Here is a 22,014-nt window from a genome sequence, read left to right as displayed (position 1 = left end):
AGCATTTCGTTATTCGTTTCATTTAATGAATACTTCTGTTTATGTTTTCGATGTGTAAAGAAAGTATTAGAAAGGTAGATAATTTCCCTGTTAATAGAATATCTGTCAATAAAAATATTTAATGTTTAAAAATTGCGACATTTCAAATGTTTACTAATATACTTCATATATAATCCGGAGATATATATATGTAGAGTCTGGGATTTCAAAATATATGATTTTATATTTTTTTTCTATAAAACAAGACTTTCTGAAAAAGTTTCAAACATAATTCATGTGTAAGCTTATTTTTAAAGACACTAGTCTATCTATTTGGCTCTCTCAACTATATCATGGTTTATTGATATAACAATAAATAAATATCATGTGATTTTCATATAAATAAGTGTGATTAAATATTTTAATCTAAATCCAGAAGTTGACTTTAAAAATTTGATTAAAACATGAAATATCTAATTCAAAGAACATTATCCTCATATAATTTTTCAATAATGCTCAAAAAAGGATCTTTATTGCAAATTATTTATTGAAATAAAGGTTCAAGATTAAAAGCAATATTAAAATAATTTAATATTTTTTATATACACGAAGATTATTAATGATCTATGATTAATTTAAATTTAATTATTTATCCATTATGAGATCCTTGTCATACGATTCGTTGTATTACACTTTCATTGAAATATCAAAACCTTGAAAGGGAAAATGATAATCAGAAAAAATGCTATTATGATATGCTATCCAATAATATCCACTTTGTATATGGATACAATTGATATTAGCCTTATTTGACGACAAATCATTCATTGTAATTAATGCTTGCTAAACATTTGAGACATTTTTGTAACTAGACAGTAAGAATTTTCCTTACAAGGTATTCAGATTTTGGTATATATATAACTTATATTATTTTAGAGATTTATGCTGCTGTGTTCAACAAGCGCCGCATTTAAGAATTCCCTTGATTAATTTGTCAAGAATCCGTTTATAGCATAGCTAAAAGCAGGAGTTATTAAATGTAGACACACTTAAAAATCTATTCTATTGTTTCATTATGAAGTTAAACTAAATTTTAAGTACATAGAGATTTTTTTAAACCATATTTTAAGTTAAAGTCTACTCAATATGGTAAAATATACAAATTATCTTACATTTTGATCATCAGTAATCTAAAAGTAATCGTTTGAAATATCAGTAAGAACAATGAATATTATTTAAATTTACGAAATTTCAAATCAGTAATGGAATATGCTGTTACAAGAAATATTGAAATAATTTTAATGAATTAAGTAAAAATTGGGAAAAAAAAGAAAACGTTTTTGCCAAAGTAATTAGCATAATTGAATAAAATAATTTTCTTGAAGTTTAAGATAGAAAAATTATTTTATTCAATTGATGTAAAAATAATTCAGATGGTGTAAAAATATTTTTTCTGCTGTAATAATGAAAACTATTGAATGTTGCCTCATTTTTTTGATTAATTAAAATTTCATACATTCTTTTCGGTGAACATTTTTAATTATCAAATTACATATCAGCCAAGTTTGATAATTTTTGGTTAGTCAATATGGCTTGTACAGCACCAACACTCACTCACTTACTAATCTTTATTTTTAGTCGTGATTTTTTAACGGTATCATAGGAAAGAACAACAGAGTTTAAAAATTGGATCACTGCAAATTTTTTAAGACTTTGTTTAGTTTTGAAATTAATTGTTGCTAATTAATTAATTAATTAGTTAAGTTATCAATATTTAGTAATTAATAATTAGTTAATTGTTATATTTATAACAACATTAAAAAAATTATGAAAAATTTGAATGAATATTAGAACTTATTCTACATTAGAAAAATAAGCCGAATAAGATTTTAATTATCAGTAATGGAAAAAAGTTAGAATGAAATATTAGTAACACCAATAAAAAAGTTTTGGATATTATTTTTTTAAAAAAATTAATAATTCTATTAGTTTTTAATTTATTAATGATCTAACAAAGGCTTTGGAAAAATTACTCGGAACTTCAATATTCAGCATTGCAAAATATAACTGCGAAATTTTGAACTTCTAGATTTCTCGGCTCTGTTGAACGACAATACACATATATTTACCTTCTTTTATATTATTATTAGGGAAGGATAATTCTTAGTAGAAAATGAAATATTAACAATGAATAAACAATCTTTAATACCTCTTATTGTTCTAAATATCTACTGTTATCTACTGTTGTAATGTGAAAAATGACACAGCTAAATGATTTCAGTTATTTTCAAATTAAAATCTCATCATACTTAATTATAAAATTATGATTTTGCGTATTTTATCCATCACAAAAATGCAAAATTTATTTAATTTTCATTTGAAATTTTTGCAGTAAAGAAGGGCACTATCTTCTTCGTAAGTATTTTTAAATTATGCATAGAAATTTTCATAATTCATTGTGAAATGTCTATAATGAAAAGAATAATTTCTGTCAAAGTATCACCAATTTCCGAATTCCGATCTCAAAGTGACTTAGCAAAATGTAAATTCTCCAATCTCACCCTTTCTTCCAAAATTTCTGAAGTTTATAAAACCAAAAGATTGAGTCAAGAAATAATAAATGTGAACTATGGAATTAATGAATATTACTCAACTAAAGCAGAGAACAGTGTTTTACCCACAGTTAAAAAAAATGCGAATTATAAAGCATGGTGGGAAAATGGAGAAAATGTAAATAGTTCTATTTCTAATCTACACAGAGATAATTCTAGTTTTGATTCTAAACAATCTGAACTTAATTATAATGAATTTGAAGCAGTCCTAATAAATTCACCATCCATGGATGGCAACAACGTTATACCTTTCGCATTTCAAATTCTTGATGACAATTTAGAATCCGAAACTCCTGAAGAAAAGAACGGTATAAATTTTCTAGGAACATTTTCTGACGATTCTAAGCATGAATCAGAACTTGATGATTTTTGGAAAAATCACGAGAATCAAAACGCAATCAATAGCTCAGAAACATCGACCAATTTAATTAAAAGAGCTGAATACGTAATTCCTATTTCCAATTTCAATGCTTGTCATAAGAGCAATGAAAACTCACATAGCGAGAGACCGTCAGTTGGTCCTCTTTTGATTAACATAAAAACTTATGGAAAGACCTCAGAAACAGCTAATACATATGGATTTAACAACTTTGAAACTGCGTCTAAATGCGTGGAATTTACAAATAAAAATCACACACAGATTCTGAGGGAATCCAATTCAATATTTAATCAATCTACCAACAATCTAGGAAACATGCCAAATTGTAACTATCAAGATAGCTGTAAGATTACTGTTGGTAGAAATTTATCTAAAGCTAAACATTCTTCCACAAATAAAAATATATCAGAGCAATTTAATAGCTTTCAGCAACATACAGGAAGAAGCAAAGTGAAAACAGTTTCTATTCAGAAAAGCTCAATTATGCTAACACAAAAATGTGAAAAGACATCAGACTATAAATACAGATGTCTGTTAACAAATGCTGAAAGGAAAAAGTGCAAGGATGTGAAAGCAGCATGCGATTCCGAATCTGAAGAAGAATTTTTCATTCGAATTCCTCTTATGAAGCGCAAAACTCGAAGCTTCTGTTGCCATGAGAAGAATTGTAAAAGTAAGAATAGGAGTAGATTCCCTAAGAACGAATGTAGTTCTAAAAAGAAAGGAGAGAAAAGAAATAAAAATAGTTTGATGGTTAATAAAAGCAGTGTTCTAACTTCAAATACCTATTCCAATTGTATTATACTTAATAAAGATAAAGCTAATAAATTTGAAGAGACTATTTTACAAAAACATTTAACAGATAGTCACGAAGCAGAGCAGAAAGCACAAGCATCTTGTTCTAAAGTCCATTCAAGTGGTCTACTTTCTAGAACACTTGTAGAAAATCGACATCAGAAGTATAATAATGAGAATAATCGTAAATTGGCGCCTAGCGGAGGAAGCAATAAACGCTCTTTCAACTTTCATAAACTGGAAAGTAATAAATCAAAAAAGCTTGGAATTGGTGAAGAAAACTGGAAATATGGTAAAGGTAAAAATTTTGAATGCGGCAATCTTGTAAGAACAGTTAATAGAAAAGAGCTGAGACCACTAGTAGATTTTGTAGCTGTCGATGAAATTTCAAAAGTAAATACAAAAGAAAAATTGGCAAAATTTAATCTAGGAAATGATATGATTACCGCTCTATATGGGACATCAAATGATGAAAATGAATCTTTTGAAAACAAACCTCAAAGTACGCCACGGTATTCAGCAAACAGAAACGAAAACAATTCATTTATGAAAAATGCGTCTTTAAAATGTGCGTATGAAAACGATCAGAGATTGAATCCGGGGCATCATAACTTTAGAAATAATTGTGAAAGTTCTATGCATCATTCTGGGCAATTCAGAGAAGAAGTAGAAAATGTTACTTATGAAAAATATTTGGCAAACTTTTCAACGGAAATTAATAATTTCCAAGAAACTTTAAAAGAAGCCAATAATTCCGTGAAACATTTTGTGGTGAATCAGAAATCAAATTTTCAAGAAGATAAGACACAGCCATTACCAGTAACTCCAGTTCTAATCTTTCCTGTGAAATATGACGAATCTTTCAAGCGAATACAGGATCAGCTTCTTCATATTTCTTCGTCAAACAATGATACGCAATCTTCAAATTCAGAACATGTAGCATTTACTAAAACTAAACAAAACGCTTTTAACATAGCAATTGGTAATGAAGATTCCGTACAAAGAAAAGAAATTTCTTTAAAAGATAATTACGTAATTGTGTCAGGTAATCGCATAATGCCAAAATCGTCTCTTAACAAATCATTAATTCCAATAACTGAATTATTTCGTGAAAACATGGTTGGAAATTCAACATCTCAACTTTTGAATGATGAAAATGCATGCAACAGTGCAAAAGAGAACCGCGCTTTTATGCAGAATGTGTGTCATCAATCTGTGGAAAAGGAGTATATAATACCTAATTCTAATGATGATTCATCTAAGAACCAAATCATCGATTTCAGAAAGCAATCCATTAAAAGTGAAGATAATTTTGAAGATTATTCCTCTTTTAAAAGACAAGGAGAAAATATAGCCATTAATTCATCATCTGGAAAAGAGATGGCTCAAATATTATATGGATCATCAGCTAATACTTCTTTTAGAAATAATAATATTTGTCACTCACCAATGATGGAATCTAAGAAAACCATGAAAAACTCTTTATTAACTGAATCAAAATGCATAACTGACAAAGAGAGTAATGCAAAAGATTGGAGAAGTTTGCATCAAAAACAAAATCATGATAAAAACAAATCTTCAAGGACCAGAAAGCCATGCGGTATTGTGCCGGGATTAAATATTGAATAAAAATAAAAAGTATTATTTTCACTTTTCTAAAAATAATATTTTTACTAAATATTGATTGTTATTAATTTGCTTTCTGTTACTGAATTTTTTAAAAAAATCAATTAATTTAAAAACGAAATAAAATTCATCAAAACAATAAAAGGAAACCCATTATTATTTCAATAACATTTCTAAATTGTGGAAAGTAAATTTTAATACGTAATTTGCCCTTAAAATAAATATTTATATTGCCTTTTTTTAAGAAAAATGACTATAAAAATATTTGTTGTCTGTTCAAAATGTAAATTACCAACTAATCAACGAATCCCCGCATATAATATAGGAAAATTTATATTATATTAAAAAATAAACATTGTTGAAATGCACTAGTTCTTACCCCTTTACTATATTAAAGTGTACCTAGTCGAAAGCGTTATCGTCAGTAATTTCTTTGTCGACAATTTGAAGACATTCAGGTTATTAAATTTTATTCTATTCAATTTATTTTTAATATAAGACCTTTTGAAATATAAACTATGATAATAGCGTATTCTAATTTTAATCGGTATTTATATGTCAGAGAAAGAATTTTCTATGTTAAATAATTTTCATAAAGAGTATTTTATATGCCTATGCAAGAGTAGTAAAAAACAAAACAATTATTTTTATAATATTAAAACATGTGTCATTTATACACTTAGGTTCTTGCGTATTCCAAATAATCAGTAATTTGTGCTTTTATTTCCTTTCATCACAAATGATTTACGAAAACACAACAACACGAATTCAACGCAAAGAAAAATTAAAAATATGAAGATAATAATTCCAGATTTATTTTCAATCTGCGATTTTCCAATTCACTCGGCCATGCTGTTACCTATAGTGAGTGAATTTCTCATTTGATAGGGAAGGCATGGGTTAGACTTTCCCTTTATAGGAATAATGTGGCCTATGCCGTTATACATACTACTGTTCTGCTTTAGGTATAAATGTAAAAAATAACATTTTGAGATTTATTCTCCAAAGTAATTAGAATATTTTCGAAATATTTTTAACTCTGTATTTCGATGGTAATGGGCAAGCAATTATATAAAAATATTACATACACAATGAATAACATCGCCATAATCACTTGTATACAAAAAAAAAGAAAGCAGAAAAGCTTAGAAACTGTTTATTTACTAGTAATTTTGTTAGTATTAAAAACTAGCTTTCCATAACTGCATGACTTATAGACACTGAATCATCTTCTTCGTTAACCCTTTAAAGGACCATTTTTTTCTAGTCATATTGTGTTAAAATATTTTTAGGCTTGAAATTAGAATAAGAAAAGGGATTCATTTAACTCATTAGATAAATTAATTTGATTAATTAATTTGGTTAATTAAAAATTAAGTAACAAATCAAGACAAACAATTTTGTCTGAGATAAAGAACTGAAGCATCTAAGTTTCTGACTTACTAAAAAAATTTGTCAGAACTTATGCCAACCTACATAATTCCATACAAAGATTGATAAATTTGGTGGAAAGCATACTTCCCACGGCCCTAGAAAGGGTTAAATGAAAAACAATTACAATTATATTCATATGTATAAATTTTGAGACTATAAATTGATCAAATATATAATATGGTGAGTATGGGTGTGTATTGGTGCTCAACAAACCGAGCATTCCGCTAAGCTACAACTCTGAAATTTGACAAGTATGTACCTAGTTGCCTTGGGAGATTTTTTTTTGAAATTGCAATTATAATTTTAAATAAAAATTAAGCGAATGTTTGAAGTTTTCCCACGAAATTCTTGGAAAAATGTAACAGAACAAAATTGAATTTTAAACGGTAAAAAAAAATTTAAAACGTCTTCTTAGTTAAACCAGTTTTATATTCGTGCAATAGTACCTGCTTCTTAAAAATATTCTTTTATTTAATTTCCAACAGTAGATTACTTTGTCGCAACGAAATTCAAACTTTCTTTACTGTTTTATCAAATATTAAATTTTTTTTTCAAATGTTCAAAGCAGAAGGAGAAAAATGCCTTTAAAATATGTATAATAATCAAAATGAATGAAATATAAAGTGTAATTATTATATCATTAAATTTGGAAAATGGATGAACAGAATATTTAAGTTTTCAATAATGCTATGATCTCATGGTACTAATATCTGTCTGAAAAATTTATGAACGCATTGAACAAAACATATAAAAAGCGATTTAAAGAACACAGTTTTAATGGCTAATAATTTCAGAAAGTCTTGATCATGAAATTATATCTAAACTATTGAAATGAAATTAAATGTATATTATAAAATTCAATACCTCGGGTGAACCAAGTGGCCGCTGAAGACGATTAGCTAGTTCAATGAGATAACCAAAAATTTCATTGTTCCCTAATTACACAGTAGCATTATTTAATTCGTTTTAATGTATTTTATATAAATATTTAGTATGAATTCCTTTTTTAAATATTATTTTAAGAAATACTGGGAGGGATGATATCTTTCACAGAATACACAAATTTGCATTACACATTTTTTATTATATATAATATATATATATTTAAAAACAAAATTAATAATTTCACAGAAGAAATATGCACTATTTCAATATCTGAATCTCTAATTAGGAAGAACATTTTTCATACGGTTACTTCTGGTGTCAGTTATCTAAATTTAATTCTTGTATTAAAATATATAGGATTTCACTGCAAATAAACATTTTTTTTCACACCGTTTTATTCTTATATATTTTAGAAGAATATTCTTTTTAACTTTTTTCTTACTGTATCCCGATTTGAAAGCATGTTTTATTCGTTGAAAATAGGTTTGCCTTGACTTTTCACAAAGTATTTTGTTAGCAAAGCAGTATTAATTCCATTTACAAAATGTAGTATTTAAATAAAATTTTGTTGAATTTTACATTATCAAATATAAATTTGATAAAAACGCCTGAAAGTCTTTTTGTACTCTAAACGCTTAATATATATGTGGAACCATTTAAGATACATTTCAAATTCCATGTGTTCCAAATTTGTTTGCCCTTTGTGGTTATTTTAGTCTTCATGATTAATTCAATATCTTGATGTTACGCTAAATATGTTCAAGTACTAACAATTCTTTCAGTGTGCAAGTATTTGTATTTTCAATATGCATTTATTTTTATTTGCTTGTTATAGATTTTTATTATTATTATTACAGTAAAATGTCCGAATGAGAAGAGAATTACATTAAAATTCGTGTGATAAAATTCATATAATTAATCTCCATAATTCTGATTTTTTAGAAATAGTGTATCATTTCTGTTTCGAAATATGATTCATCTAATTTGAGTCGAAATTCCTGAATTTACCTCTTGAGAAGCAATTATTTTATGTCTCTTGTTTTATCTCTACTAATAATCAAGGAGAATGGGCTTCTGAGGTTTGGCGCTTTAAAAATAGTTCTACTATTAGTTTGACAATCAGATTTTTAGATCTAGAACTATTAAATTTGGCACATACAATGCTTACTTCAACTAATACTTAAGAATTATTAATTTTTTTAATTTTTAGTAAAAATTAAGCGGAATTTTTATAATTTTTCTGTGATAGCGCCGAAATTATCATTGCTCAAAAACGATTTTTATTCCAATTAAAATTCTAAAATTTCTATTTTAATAATAATGAATGATATTTTTTTCAATTTTTAATTAATTTAAAAATACTTAATGATATTTTACTTTTTATTGTTAAGGTGAAATTCCAATTGTTTTCATTGTTTCTTCTAATATTTAGCGTGGTTCTCTTCTATTGTTGATGATCACGGTATAGTTTATTCGTCAGTATTGAATAAGCTTCAGCATAATGTATACCGTAAGTAATTTTTTTTTTGATATTTCATTGCATTAACAATTAAGAGTTAACTTCAAAATCAAGCAGTGGTGAAAAAACTTTATTAGAGTATTATTTTCTGTGATATACATTTTACACTGAATTTCCTATGATTTATATTTAAACCCTGCTATTTACTGCTATTTTAACACTAATAAATTTAATTGGAGCCTAAAGAATACACAAAACATAAGGAAAAATACATACCACAATACAGGTGCAAGGTTTTTAAAATAGTATAAGTTATATTTCTGTCGCAATTTGAAGGTAAACAGTATTTTTCTGTAGAAGCTGGTGTATGCAATACAATAATGCTTTGCATACAATAATTTTATTGTAAGAAAGAAAAGAATATAACTTCATGCAAATGAAAAAATGTATATCAATAAATAATTAATAAGTAAAGTTATAATATGAGAACCAGAAATTATTTCAAAGTCAAAATTATTTTCTTGCAAATAAACAGATAGACACAAAAAAAAACCCTATTATTTTATTTTAATTTTAATTTTTATTTACAAACGAGCTTTATTTCTTAAAATTATTACATTGTATTAAATTTAGTTCTGAAAATGATGTTATTCGTCTATTTTCAGTTAACCTTTAATTTGCATGTTGATAAATGTATGACTTATAAGGATTTTTATTTCCCTGAAATTACAAATATGGATTTCTTTTTCCTTTCAATGGAAAATAAAGTCTTAATCGATTACCGGTTACAACTGATTTTTACAACTCCACCGAAATTTTTACAACCGATTAGTCTCTTTTAATCAATTGTAAAAGAACAATTATTCTTCTTTCCTTACTGTTTATGAAATTAATCCTCATATTGAGATTAATACAAAATTTTCTTCGTATTAAACTTCTAGAAGGATGTCTCCATCGATAGTTGAAAGATTTAATGTGATTTTCTTTTGTAATTGCAATCAGTAAACTATTAGTCATATAAGGTTAAAGTACAATAGGGATATAAAATCATCCTTAAGTGGTTGGAGTTTATTAAATCGGTTAGAGAGACTGTAAGTATTATTAAGACTGTACGAGATTGTGAGTACTAATAAGACTGTACAAGACTGTAAGTACTAATAATTGATCCAGTCATTTTTCTGGTCTAAATTTGGTAATAAGTTATATCCCTGAAACCTTTATGCATAAGCTCCAATATGATGACCCCACCCTTCCTTCGCAAAAAATTGTGATCTAGAGTGAAGCTAGGAACACCCATTAATTTTTACTTTCGAAGTCTCATATAAGAGAGTTTTGTACTTTTCAGCAAAATAAAGAAAGCCAATTACACAATCGATTGAAACCAAAATTATAAAACAAGACTAATCTTCGTACATGACCACATACTAAGTTTCATTGTTTTATGTCATTGCGTTTTTAGTTATAACATTTATTTACATGCAAAAGTTCATATCCACAGACAGTCGATCAGTTGGAAAATTTTGTTCGATACAGATATATTTTGGTACTTTTCCATTAGCCGGGCACAAACGAAAAATCGCCAAATAACGTAGAATTCTGCCAAATTTAGTACGCCAAATTCACCTTTGGTTCACAATCCGTTAGACGCGCGCAAGCGAAAAATCGCCAAATTTATTATCCAAATTCGCGTTTGGTTCACAATTGGCGATATTTGAACCCGACTAACGGAAAAGTTTCTATATTTCTTAGATGCTAAATCCTAGAATGGAAATTTATGTATTTTGCCTTAACATTTTGAGGATGTTGTGTTTACTTCCTTTAGAACAAAAAAAAAAAAAAAAAAGACTGACTTCTATAAATGGTTAATGTTAAAAATTATATAAAATTTTGTATATTTAGTGCAGATTACATTTTATTTGAACAGATATGTCTGTGTAGGTCATAGATAGACCTACATTTTTCCAAAAATGTATATTTCGGGAACAAGGTATGAAATGTGGAGCTTTGGTGGATTATCCACTAGAACTGCTAAGACGCAGCGTATTTTGAAATCACCTTTTAAAGTTGATTTTCATTTTTTTATTTAACTTGATAACTTTTTTATTGACATTTTGATGATATTTGCTATTTTTTTATTAATCTGTGAGTCTAATGATCAATGAGAAATGGAAGAAAACAATAAAACGGTGGTAAGAAGAAAAAATAAATCATTAAACAAGTGGAATGCAGGTCAAAGCGAAACATGCGACAGCCCATGGAAAACCATAGCACACACAAACGAATTGCTGATTTTAAAAATAAATCCATTTTTTCTGTCTTCGAATCTAAAGGTATCATAGATATAATTCCAGAAAATCCAACTCCAACGTAGGAAACTGATCCTTCTTTTTAAGGGGAAGGGGGTCACTTAGATTCAATGTTCACCTTGATCTGTCAATATTTTTTCGTCTTCTTCCCCTGCTTTCTCTAACTGGATTTTATGAATTTCTATTTGAGTTTCTTGTTGCTTCTATAGAAAAAAATATTTGTTTATTGAATATTCATTTTTTTAGTAGAGGTTGGAAAAACGTACAGAGATATTTTTCTAAAATATGACTTAATAGAAAATTTTAATAAAAAATTTCTTAAGGATAATAAATTTTGAATGGAGATGAAAAATGTCATCTTCAGAAAATTGCATTTTCGCAGTTTTCACCGAATGAAAAATTGCATGTAAACAATGCAAATAGTTCTATTCTGGATTTCAATATTGTTCAACATTTGACAAAAAAAAAAAAAAAAAAAAAAAAAAAAAGCACTGCACTATCAAAAATTTTATAACCGGATGTATTATAAACATGTTGACTGAGGAACGGACCAGATATTTCATACCTCACCTCAGTTTAATCTACCTGTTTGAAAACTTTTCATCAAAATAAACTCTTATATCACGATGATAGTTGTAGGTGCTACTTATTGTTACTTATGGGGTTTCAATGATTCGTTAACAGAGTATACATTTATTTGGAAAAACCTGTATTTAAGCATAAAAGCACTGATATTTAATGTCAGCATAGATTCTAAGAATGGCACCTAGATCATTTACACCTTCCCTGATCTCGAATCGTTATGACAAAAGAATCACATTTGAGAAAATAAGATTTATTTGAGTAAAATCCCTTGAAGTCACTATTTATCGATTTCCCTTTCAACTAAATGCTTATAATAGCGAGGTCTCTGTAATAATATTTTCTTGTTGAAATTTCAACCAAAAACTATACCCACAACCGTTAAAGAATTGAATAATGGTCCATCTGCTTTCCATTAGTTTTTTCATTAAAGCAAATATAAAATGAATTGCTAGACAAGAAATAATATAAAAAATATAGACATAAATCCTAAGCTGATATTTTCTTCTGTCATATTAAAACTCTTTACCAGGTTAAAATAGATCATTTCCTTTTCTTACCTTACTGTATTACTAAGCCTGTTTATGAAAATAACCATACTAACGTGACATCCTTATCGAAATGTTTTAAACAATATACGTATATCCTACTTTCATATTTTCAACCAATTCTTGTATTCCATCTAAAATTACTAAATGTACTTGTCCTCCTTTGAAATAAAATAGATGTAAAAAGTTTATGTAGATATAAATATCTTAATATCTACACAATTTCAAAGTTACCATCTGAAATGCATTGCCTACACTACTTCTAAGTTACCTGAATGTGTATTCTGATTCTATAACAGTTGCGTGATATTTATATGAAAATGACCGGTTGAACAAGTTATATTAAATTTGCATTGTATTTGTTCTTTCTGGGGAAAACATGCATACTTACCTTTATTCATGTTTATCTTAAGAGTATTTCTTGAATTCCAAAAATGACCAAGTTACAAATATTGCCAAAGAAATGTGATAAGGAATTTCAAATACTTATAATGGCTTAGAAGTAATAAAACTAACGTGCATTTCTATATATCTTTCACCCGAAACTGGTCTTTAAGAAACATTTCTGCATATGTAAAAAATAAGAATATAGCTAAATATGAATATGCTTCCAACTTCTAATGTAAAAACCTGATGATAGACAGCTAAACTACGTCATTAATAATTTTATTTTGAACAAGAAAGATCTGATACATATGCCGCAAAATGCTGCTCTTGGAATTAGAAATCTCATTGAGTATTCACCTTAAGCAAAACCCTTTAATGAACATGAAAACTCTTGAAGATTAAGTATCCTTACGTTAGTTTGAGTCGCATTCCGAATCATGGAGAGTTTCCACATGCGCAATCCTGTAATCTGATTCCAATTGAAAATTATTTTGCTCAATGTAAATCTCATGAAGTTTTTAAAAAAAATGGGCAAATATGTTATAAAAATTACTAATATATGAATTTTATACCTAAATAAATTTTATCTTTATTGAAGTTTAACCCATAACTGGAGACATGAATTTCCTCACACGGCCAGAAACATGGAGTCCAAATTATCTCCATTGTTATTTTTCTTTTTTATCTTTTGTAAACAGCATTGGAATTTATTTTGGAAACACAATACATTCTGGAAATCATATAGTTCCCAAAAAATATTAAAAACAGTAAATGTTGGAAAGGTGTTTTAAGGAAAACCTAAACAATATTTTAATGAGTATTTATTTCATTTAGATATTATGGAATTACATTAATGTTAATGACTGTTAGAATTTAACAAACAAAAATGAAGAATACAATATTTTAAGAATATTTCTTTATCCTTTATTTAAATTTAAAAGCATTAATGTAAAACAGCAGACCCATAAAGCCGCGTAATACCACTATATACAAAACACGCAAAATCTGATTTCTCTTGGTCTCTATTTTTTTACCTAATTGCAGTAAATTTAAAATTTGCCTTTTTTACAATCATAAGCACCATGTCAGTCTAGAAAATGTAACTCCAGGCTTCTTTTCAGTCAAATATAACCGTTGAAAATTAGGAAGAATCCTGGGCAGCTTCAAAAGAATATCGTATTGAGGCGTCTGGAAATGTGTCTTGGATCACTTGAATCTATTTTTTACTTACCCATAGAAATAATTTCCCATCTCAACCATATCGCCTTCCTCTTCATCTGAATCTACGTCCAAATATTCTCCACTTTCTTGCTGACTTTTTTCTTCGTGATCGCTTATATTCGTTTCTGCATCACTAACATCAGAATCAAGTTCCGACAGTTCGCCTTCTTCAAACCACTGCATTACAGTTTTTATCAAAATCTGGATCACATGGCCGTATTTTTTTTTCTTGGGTGCTCCAATTTGAGTATTATTCATTTCTTTTTAAGCAACAATATATTATTTTTAACACTGGAAGCTAATTACAATGCGAAACACGTAGAATTAACTGGCGTGTTGTATATTTTTTTCAATCACAGTTTCAGAGACGTGGTGTCAACAATTTTATAAATAGCAACAAAAACTTTGAAAAAGAATAACTCGGTTATACGCATGTGTTCGTACATAGATTTTTGCCAACAAACTACTAAAAGAACAACTTGAATGTACTGGGGAGATTATTGTATTCAAGGACAGAAAACCATGTGAAAATCAGAGCTAATGAACAACGCGGAGTCATTTGGACTCCCGTCTCCAGTTACGGGTTAATAATTTAAATTCGCACAGGAAAGCTCTAATATATGGCATAAAATGCTACTCTTGGAATTGAAAATCATTTGAAAGTTCATATTTAGCCATAACCCTAAATGAATATTAAAACTCTTGAGGAGTAAGCCTCCTCTGACTAGATAAGAGATGGTTAGTTTGAATCGGAGTCTAGATCATGTAGCGTTTCCGCTTGTACAGTCTCGTAATCTGACTTCAAAATTACATTGCTCAGTGTAAATCTCGTACAGTATAAAAAAAAAACATTTTATAATATAGTGATTTTATTTCGGCATAAATTTTATGTTTATTGAAATTTAAACTAATATAAAACTATTTAAATGTACATTTTTTATGAATATAATCAATTCTTATAATAAGATTTTTGAAGAAATCAATAAACAAAACTGCAACAAACACGATAAAACAGCAATCGCTTATAAAACTATCTTTAAGGAATATTTCATCTCTCTTTACTCAATGTGACAATAGAGAATAGCTTCTAAACTCCATAAAGAGTTCGACGTTCGGAACTCAATAAACGGTTTAGCAATAAGCCTTGGGGGACTTCGGCCGAATCTTTTCAATTGCTCTCAAGGGGAGGTGAGGAATCTCAATAAAGTTTCTCAGAATTTCGCTGTGTAATTTTGAAGATATGAATGAGGATGGCAATTCCCTTATTTAAAGGCCGTTTAGAATAGCTCATCAAGTTTGATACTGGAGTACATGTCTCATTTATTTTTCAAATAAAACGAGCTGAATGTGCAAAGTTATAAATGTTTGCTCTAAATTTAGTAAAGGAATGCTTTTAGTAGAATTGTAAGAGTAAACGATGCTTATTTCCAGATATATACTAAAGAATTTATGATTAGTTGCATTTGATTCAGTTTCGATGTTATGCAGTATTTTAAAATTTTATAGCGAAATAATTAGTTTACCATAAATAAAATGAAATATTCAAAGTAATTGTTTCTTGAATTATGCTCAATTATTCCCAAATAAAAGTAATTTTCTAAGCTACTTCTCAAGTATTTTTTATTTTCTCGTATACGAAGTATAAAGTTTATTTAACGTCAAAATATTCGATTTTGATGAATCTTTAGGTTTTAAAGCTCTTTAAACTCCAAAAATTCATTTTTGGAAAATGTCTGTGTTTCTATCTGTGACAAAGATAACTCAAAAATGCTTTGAACTAGACAAAGGAAATTTAATATACAATTCATAAACCAGACTTTTGGATTTTTATCAAATTTGCAGCAAAATAATTTCAGAGGAAATCTGTCTTTCTGGCTGCTGGAATATAACAAGGGTCTGACCGTCTGTCGATCTGCACTTTCAAAATTATGTAAACACGATAACTCAAAAACGCAGTAACTTAAATATATCGAATTTGGTATCTGATTTTTTTGACTACAAATCTAGTTTCATGCCAAATTTTTGTTTCAATCGTTTTTGTAAAAAGCACAGAAAAGATAGATTCGATTTTCGGTTTTTATTTATCGTTTGTCAGGGATTAATCGCCAATAAAACTCGCCAAAGATCACACCATTGCTAAATCCAGGCCAAAGGGCAATGGAATTACTATTCATAACTATTGTACGACAGTACCATGCAAAGCATTCTCTGGGATAACACATTTATCAGATAGCATGAAAGAAAGTTTTGGAGAAACCACTTTTGCAGGTTGTAATAATGATCAGCTTTTCTCCTAATATTTCCCAAGTTTATTTGAAGTTTGTTGATTTCAAAGCGCCATTTTCAATATAAGGCTTACCTAGCTGTTAAACTTAAATACGTCTTTGCAATTTAGAATGCGATGCACTTAAATTTCATTCTGTCAATGATAAAGTATGAAATTGTTAAAAAATGTATTTAAATTCATAGTCTAATATTAAAAATAAATAAATGTGACTTTCCTTAGAAAATTTCAATACTGACTTACTAAATTATTATATTTATTGGGTCGTTAATAAAATAGATTATTGTGATGATACATCTGAATATTTGGCCCTTCTCAGTATCAACAAGATATTAATACTCATGTTAAGGAATATATTTCAAACAACATGCATACTATCTTGAAGGGAACGAAAACTACAAAAACCAGTATTAAATGCATATTGTCAAATAGATATGACCATAGAATCTTTTTGGGCATCACTGTGTTAATTAAAGTAATAATTTCTAAGTATATAAGTAAGTATTTCTAAGTTAAGTCCTAAGTTTATAAGTATTTATAAGAAAGATAGGTGTTTGGTTTGAGAAGGGTTTTGTTTTCTGGCGAAAGTGATATCCGTTTCTCTTAACACATCGCAGAAGCGAATCTATTTTTTGTGGAATCGGGAGTGCAGTTCTTGGGCCCAGAAGGATTGTAGTAATTTCTTCTGCACTGCCGAGTGGAGATTCAATACACGGAGGAGATTTTAGTGAATCTTCATCTGGAAAAGATGATACAATTACTCTCATCCCCTTCCAGAATAAGGAAAAATCGATCGCTTGGGAAGAAGTGGAATTCTTGCTGGCGGAAAAGTTATGTCGCACCACCACACACTTCTGTGTCTCTTTTTTGAGACTTCAAAGTGATAAAGATATGTTTCTAGAACTTTAAGTGAAACTTTTTCTTGTGCCTATTTAATTTTTATTGAAAACAGCATAAATGCATTCAAAGCACATAATATGGGTAGTGGAGTGTAGCGAAAACAACCATCGGATCATATGAAAATCAATTGCGCTTGCTTTATAAAAGCGTTTGACATCATTCCCCTTCTAGGATATTTCAGAGCTCAAAATCATTTCTATTTGAAATGATTTGATCTTATAGATCGTTGCTACAAGTATAAATTAATAACCTTAATTTCAACCCATGATTCAAATATGAAAAGTTTATAAATGTGCGAAGTAGCCACACTATTTATTATCTGGGAATATTGATGACCTTATTCTATCCAAGTTAAATTTAAATTATATGAGATACTTCTTCTTAATATGTTATTTTATTATTATTATTTTTTTCCAAATTAAGTAGTCATATGTGAGCAATTTTTTTAACAATATGCAGACTATTAATGTGATAGCATATATTTATCAAAGTTAATAACTATCTATCTAATTTTCAAAAGCTAATTTAGGAAATCAAGAATTTTATGCCATAAGAATCTGTAAATCTTCTAATAATATTTCAAGTTTTATTTTTGAAACAAACTCGCACACAATTATTGAATGTTTCTGATGCTAATATATATATGAAAATTTTCAAAACTTTGTAGAAAGAAACACAGAGTAGAAAGGGAGCATATAGACATACAGTAGGGGAAAAACTTTGCCTTAATCAAACAATTAGGCAGTAACTCTAAGTTTCAAGTGAAATAATCGCACAATTCATGTTTCTTATTGACAGCATAAACACTAATAAAAAAGCAAATTGTGATATTTGAAATTGAAGAATATATAAATAATTTTCATATTAAATTATTTTTACGGTAAAGAATTTAAAAACCTGTTGCATGTCATTCAATGAAGAATATCCACTAGAAAACTTCCAATCAATATCCGAGTAATAGGCAGGCATGGGATATTCTATTGAAAAATTGTTTCTTGTCAATAATCAGTACTAGAGAAATTAAGTAGATTGTAACTTCTATTCTAGAAGAAACGACTACAAAACCCTAAAACTCTCAATTGCTGACCTAAAAGAATCGTGGGTTTAACAATAAATATTATTAAGTCATTGGAAACAAATGTCTTGCATCTAAGAGTTCCTATTTTATTTTTTATCAGAACATTAAACAATTTTCCGTTTTTCAAATGAAAAAATTTAACTGAAATTAACTTTGTATTTAAGCATAATTTTGTGTATCTCTTTAGATGCCTTTAGTTTTTAGATGCCTCATATCCAAGCATAAGATTTCATTAACCTTAAATCATTTTGATAGTCACAATTATCTTTTCAGTGATTGGCATTTAATCACTATAGATTATTAATTGCGATTGGATCAATATAGAATATGTGGCACAGTCTCTCAAAGAATATATAAAACTGCAAGCAGATGCAAGATGGCCACATATGTAAGAGGTAAAATGAATGATTTGCATGGTCTCGCTTTGTTCTCCGATTAGAGATGGAAAAGACGAAAATGATAGTTGAGCCTTTGTACAAGAGGGACAGGAAGAAGGCTGAGAAATTAAAGTCGCCGGAACTGGGTGTGTCAAACAATGCCAAAGTCGGAAGTGCAAGAGAGGTTGTCAGACACTGAAACCTACATTGGAGAGAATAATGAGAGAGTAGTAAAATTTCATCAACGTTAAAGCTGGAGCAGAATTTTCTAGGATATAACGCTAGGATACGATCTGGGCAAGAGCGCTTGTCTTAGTTTCAAATAACAGCAACAATTGTTCATCTGCATTTAGATCATGGCAATATATTCTGATATATTGTGATGAGGATTAGGTGTGTACCAAAAGGGGCGTTACACCGGTATAGAGCTTATAATTAAAATGAAAATATATAGAATTTAAATAGTTGTCAAAGGACTAGATATTCAAAAAAAAATCTTTCATACGCGTGTGTGCTAGATGCAAAAGAAGTTAAAGACTGCCAAATAATATAAAAAAAGCCGGAACAAAAAATAAAAAAGCAGGCATAAGAAAAAAAGAAAAAGTGAAGAAAGTCTAAATTGCTCAAGCAGAAGACTCTATATAATATTCCACAGTAACATTATGATTAATGCATAATAAATAAATAATAAAATTTGCCAAAAATAGGCAGTTTAAAATTTGAAAATAAAAAAATAAGGAAAGGGGGAAAAATAAATGCAAAAATAAATAAATTAAAAATACATAAATAAATAAATAGGAAAAAAATAAATATATACGTTCGTTCAGTATAACGTAAAATCGATGAATTGGAGCAAAAGATTGGGAAAAAATTCATTTTGCATTTTTCTCCCTTATACTCACAAGTTACTGCACACTTTTAAAAGTATTTGACTTTCTCTATGCATACATTGAAGGGTTCAGGCAATGTTAGCGTCCCAATGGCAATGTATGGAAAACAATATAATATTGATTATGCATAATAAAGAATAAAAAGTGATTTATAAATTTTTTTTATAAACTCATTCACCAAGATTCATGAAAATAATCTAATTATTTTGGCAGAAAATATATCATTTTTAAATAATCTCTTCACAATACTTAAAATGTATATGGAATAATAAATATTGCATAGTATAAATAATTATCATGTAAAGAAATACTCAAATTCTTAGATAATATTTTAGTCTTTTAATTAATTATGCCTCAGAATAGTTTCTTTTTTACAATGTAGTAATTATTTCAAGAGTTTCCTTCTAATCTGACTTTCACGTTGCTTTACCTGAATCAAGTACCATAAACATTTTATTTTGCTTTAAACAAAACACTTTTATAATAAGTGCTCTAATGCTAAATATTACGAGATATTTTATGAGCTTAAGACTCAAAAGAAGAAGCATCCAAAGCAAAAAAAAAAGTGAATGAAAAAGAGTACTATAAATCATAAACATATTTGATTAAAATTGGAAAAAAAGGAAGGCCATTTATTTTTGTTTTTAATCAAATTATTCTCGATGAATCTCAGAAAGAGAAAAGAATATTAGGTTTCGTCGAGAAATTTCTTAATTTCTTAAAAACCGAAACAAATAACGCCTTTCCTGTACCTCGACTGCTTTTCATTCTTTAATTACGGTGTTTGCTCTTTTACGAGGCAATTTTCTCAAGATAGAGAAACTGTTCTGAAACGTTCATTTAATTATAAGCAATTTTTTTTTATCTTAGAACTTATGTCGTATAGATTATTCTTTGACTAGTAGGATTTGAAAATCTTGCGAGATGCATAGAATGGAATAATTAAAAATCTTATTTGCTTGAAATATCAAAATTTTAAGCTTGTAACTTTCCATCTAGAAGTAATAAAGTAAAATTAAATGTATGCTTTGATGCTATTTTTTTAATAAAATCTGCAAATTAGAGTTTTGGTAGCATGCAGGCTATTTTAACCTTGTTCTTTAAAAATGATCGAAATACTCGCTGCAAGTGAATGCTTATTAGCATCATAAATCTCAGGATATGTTGGAGAAAGCGGTTTAATAGGACAAAAGATTAAGTCATTACTGGTTTATTCTGAAGCGATATTTTTAAATTTTTGTTTTACGAGCTGAAATCGACTTATTAGATTTTAAATATACATTGATTATTTTTATTTCACATTTTAATTAGAAACATTAGTGCAGAACTAGCAAAATGTCTTCAGTTTTTTTTTCCTTTTTTTTCATGCATTCATTTTTTTTCGAATTTAAAATGTGTTAAAACTTAAACCCTCACCACCAAATTTCATAAGCGTCGGCTTTTAAGCTGGTGGGAAAATAAACTTACTACTGGGTAAAATTCAAATGTTTTATTTCGTTTAAAAACGGTGCATATTTTCCAAATTTTAAAAACAGTTATTTTGTATTAAATTCTTTCATTTAATACAAATGAAAACTACTTTCTTCTTCTACTATTGTTAAATTTTTAAATTTCAATTTTTACAAAAATGCCATATATTACACAAACAAACATTTAAATTCAAATTTTGAACACGAATTAGCTTAACAATTTAATATACAAATTACTCAATAGACACTTATTCCACTGTAATAACTTCAGAGCATAATAGCTATAGTCACAAAATGGATATCTAGGTATTTTGATGTATGTATGTCTAATGCAATAAGACATTTTATCGAGATATCTAGCCTCAAAATGTTCTTTTCTCTTAAAATAAAACAAGATAGAAGAAGTAGGTAAATGTTTTAAAGCGTTATCGTTTTTGTTTAGACATACTGAACACGCTAATACCTTAAATAGAATATTCTTTTGTGCTATTGCTATTTCCGTAACAAGTATGTCATAAGCGCAAAGGATAGAAGCACGTTTTTGCCATTGGTTTTATTCATCCCATTTGCTCCAAAAGTTTTCCATGGACCAAAATTTATATATGTACTCTGCACTGCAATTTACGTTGCATGACTGTACAACATGCATGAGCCTTGGTGCATACAACATGCGTACACTATCGAGAGTATTGCATTGGTCGCAGTATATAGCATACACCTGTTTCTATTTTTCTGCAAGTTTTTTTTGCAAGGAAACTAATGTGTTCATGTCAGATAAGCGAGCAGACCGCAATGCCTGTTAT

At 28.2% G+C, this 22,014-nt stretch overlaps 1 protein-coding gene across 1 annotated transcript; it reads left to right on the top strand.

Moving 5' to 3' along the window:
- The first annotated feature begins 2,451 nt into the window (after positions 1-2,451).
- LOC129966229 (putative uncharacterized protein DDB_G0282133) lies at positions 2,452-5,394 on the top strand. Its single transcript, XM_056080643.1, has one exon. The coding sequence runs from the start codon at positions 2,452-2,454 to the stop codon at positions 5,392-5,394; it is 2,943 nt and encodes a 980-aa protein (XP_055936618.1).
- The last annotated feature ends 16,620 nt before the right edge of the window (positions 5,395-22,014 follow it).

Source organism: Argiope bruennichi, chromosome 4, assembly GCF_947563725.1.
Source record: "Argiope bruennichi chromosome 4, qqArgBrue1.1, whole genome shotgun sequence".
Classification (NCBI taxonomy): Eukaryota; Metazoa; Arthropoda; class Arachnida; order Araneae; family Araneidae; genus Argiope; species Argiope bruennichi.
This window is presented reverse-complemented; position numbering and strand designations above follow the sequence as displayed.

Excerpts from the sequence above, each read along its gene's own strand:
- LOC129966229 (XM_056080643.1), top strand. The coding sequence starts at position 2,452 with ATGAAAAGAATAATTTCTGTCAAAGTATCACCAATTTCCGAATTCCGA.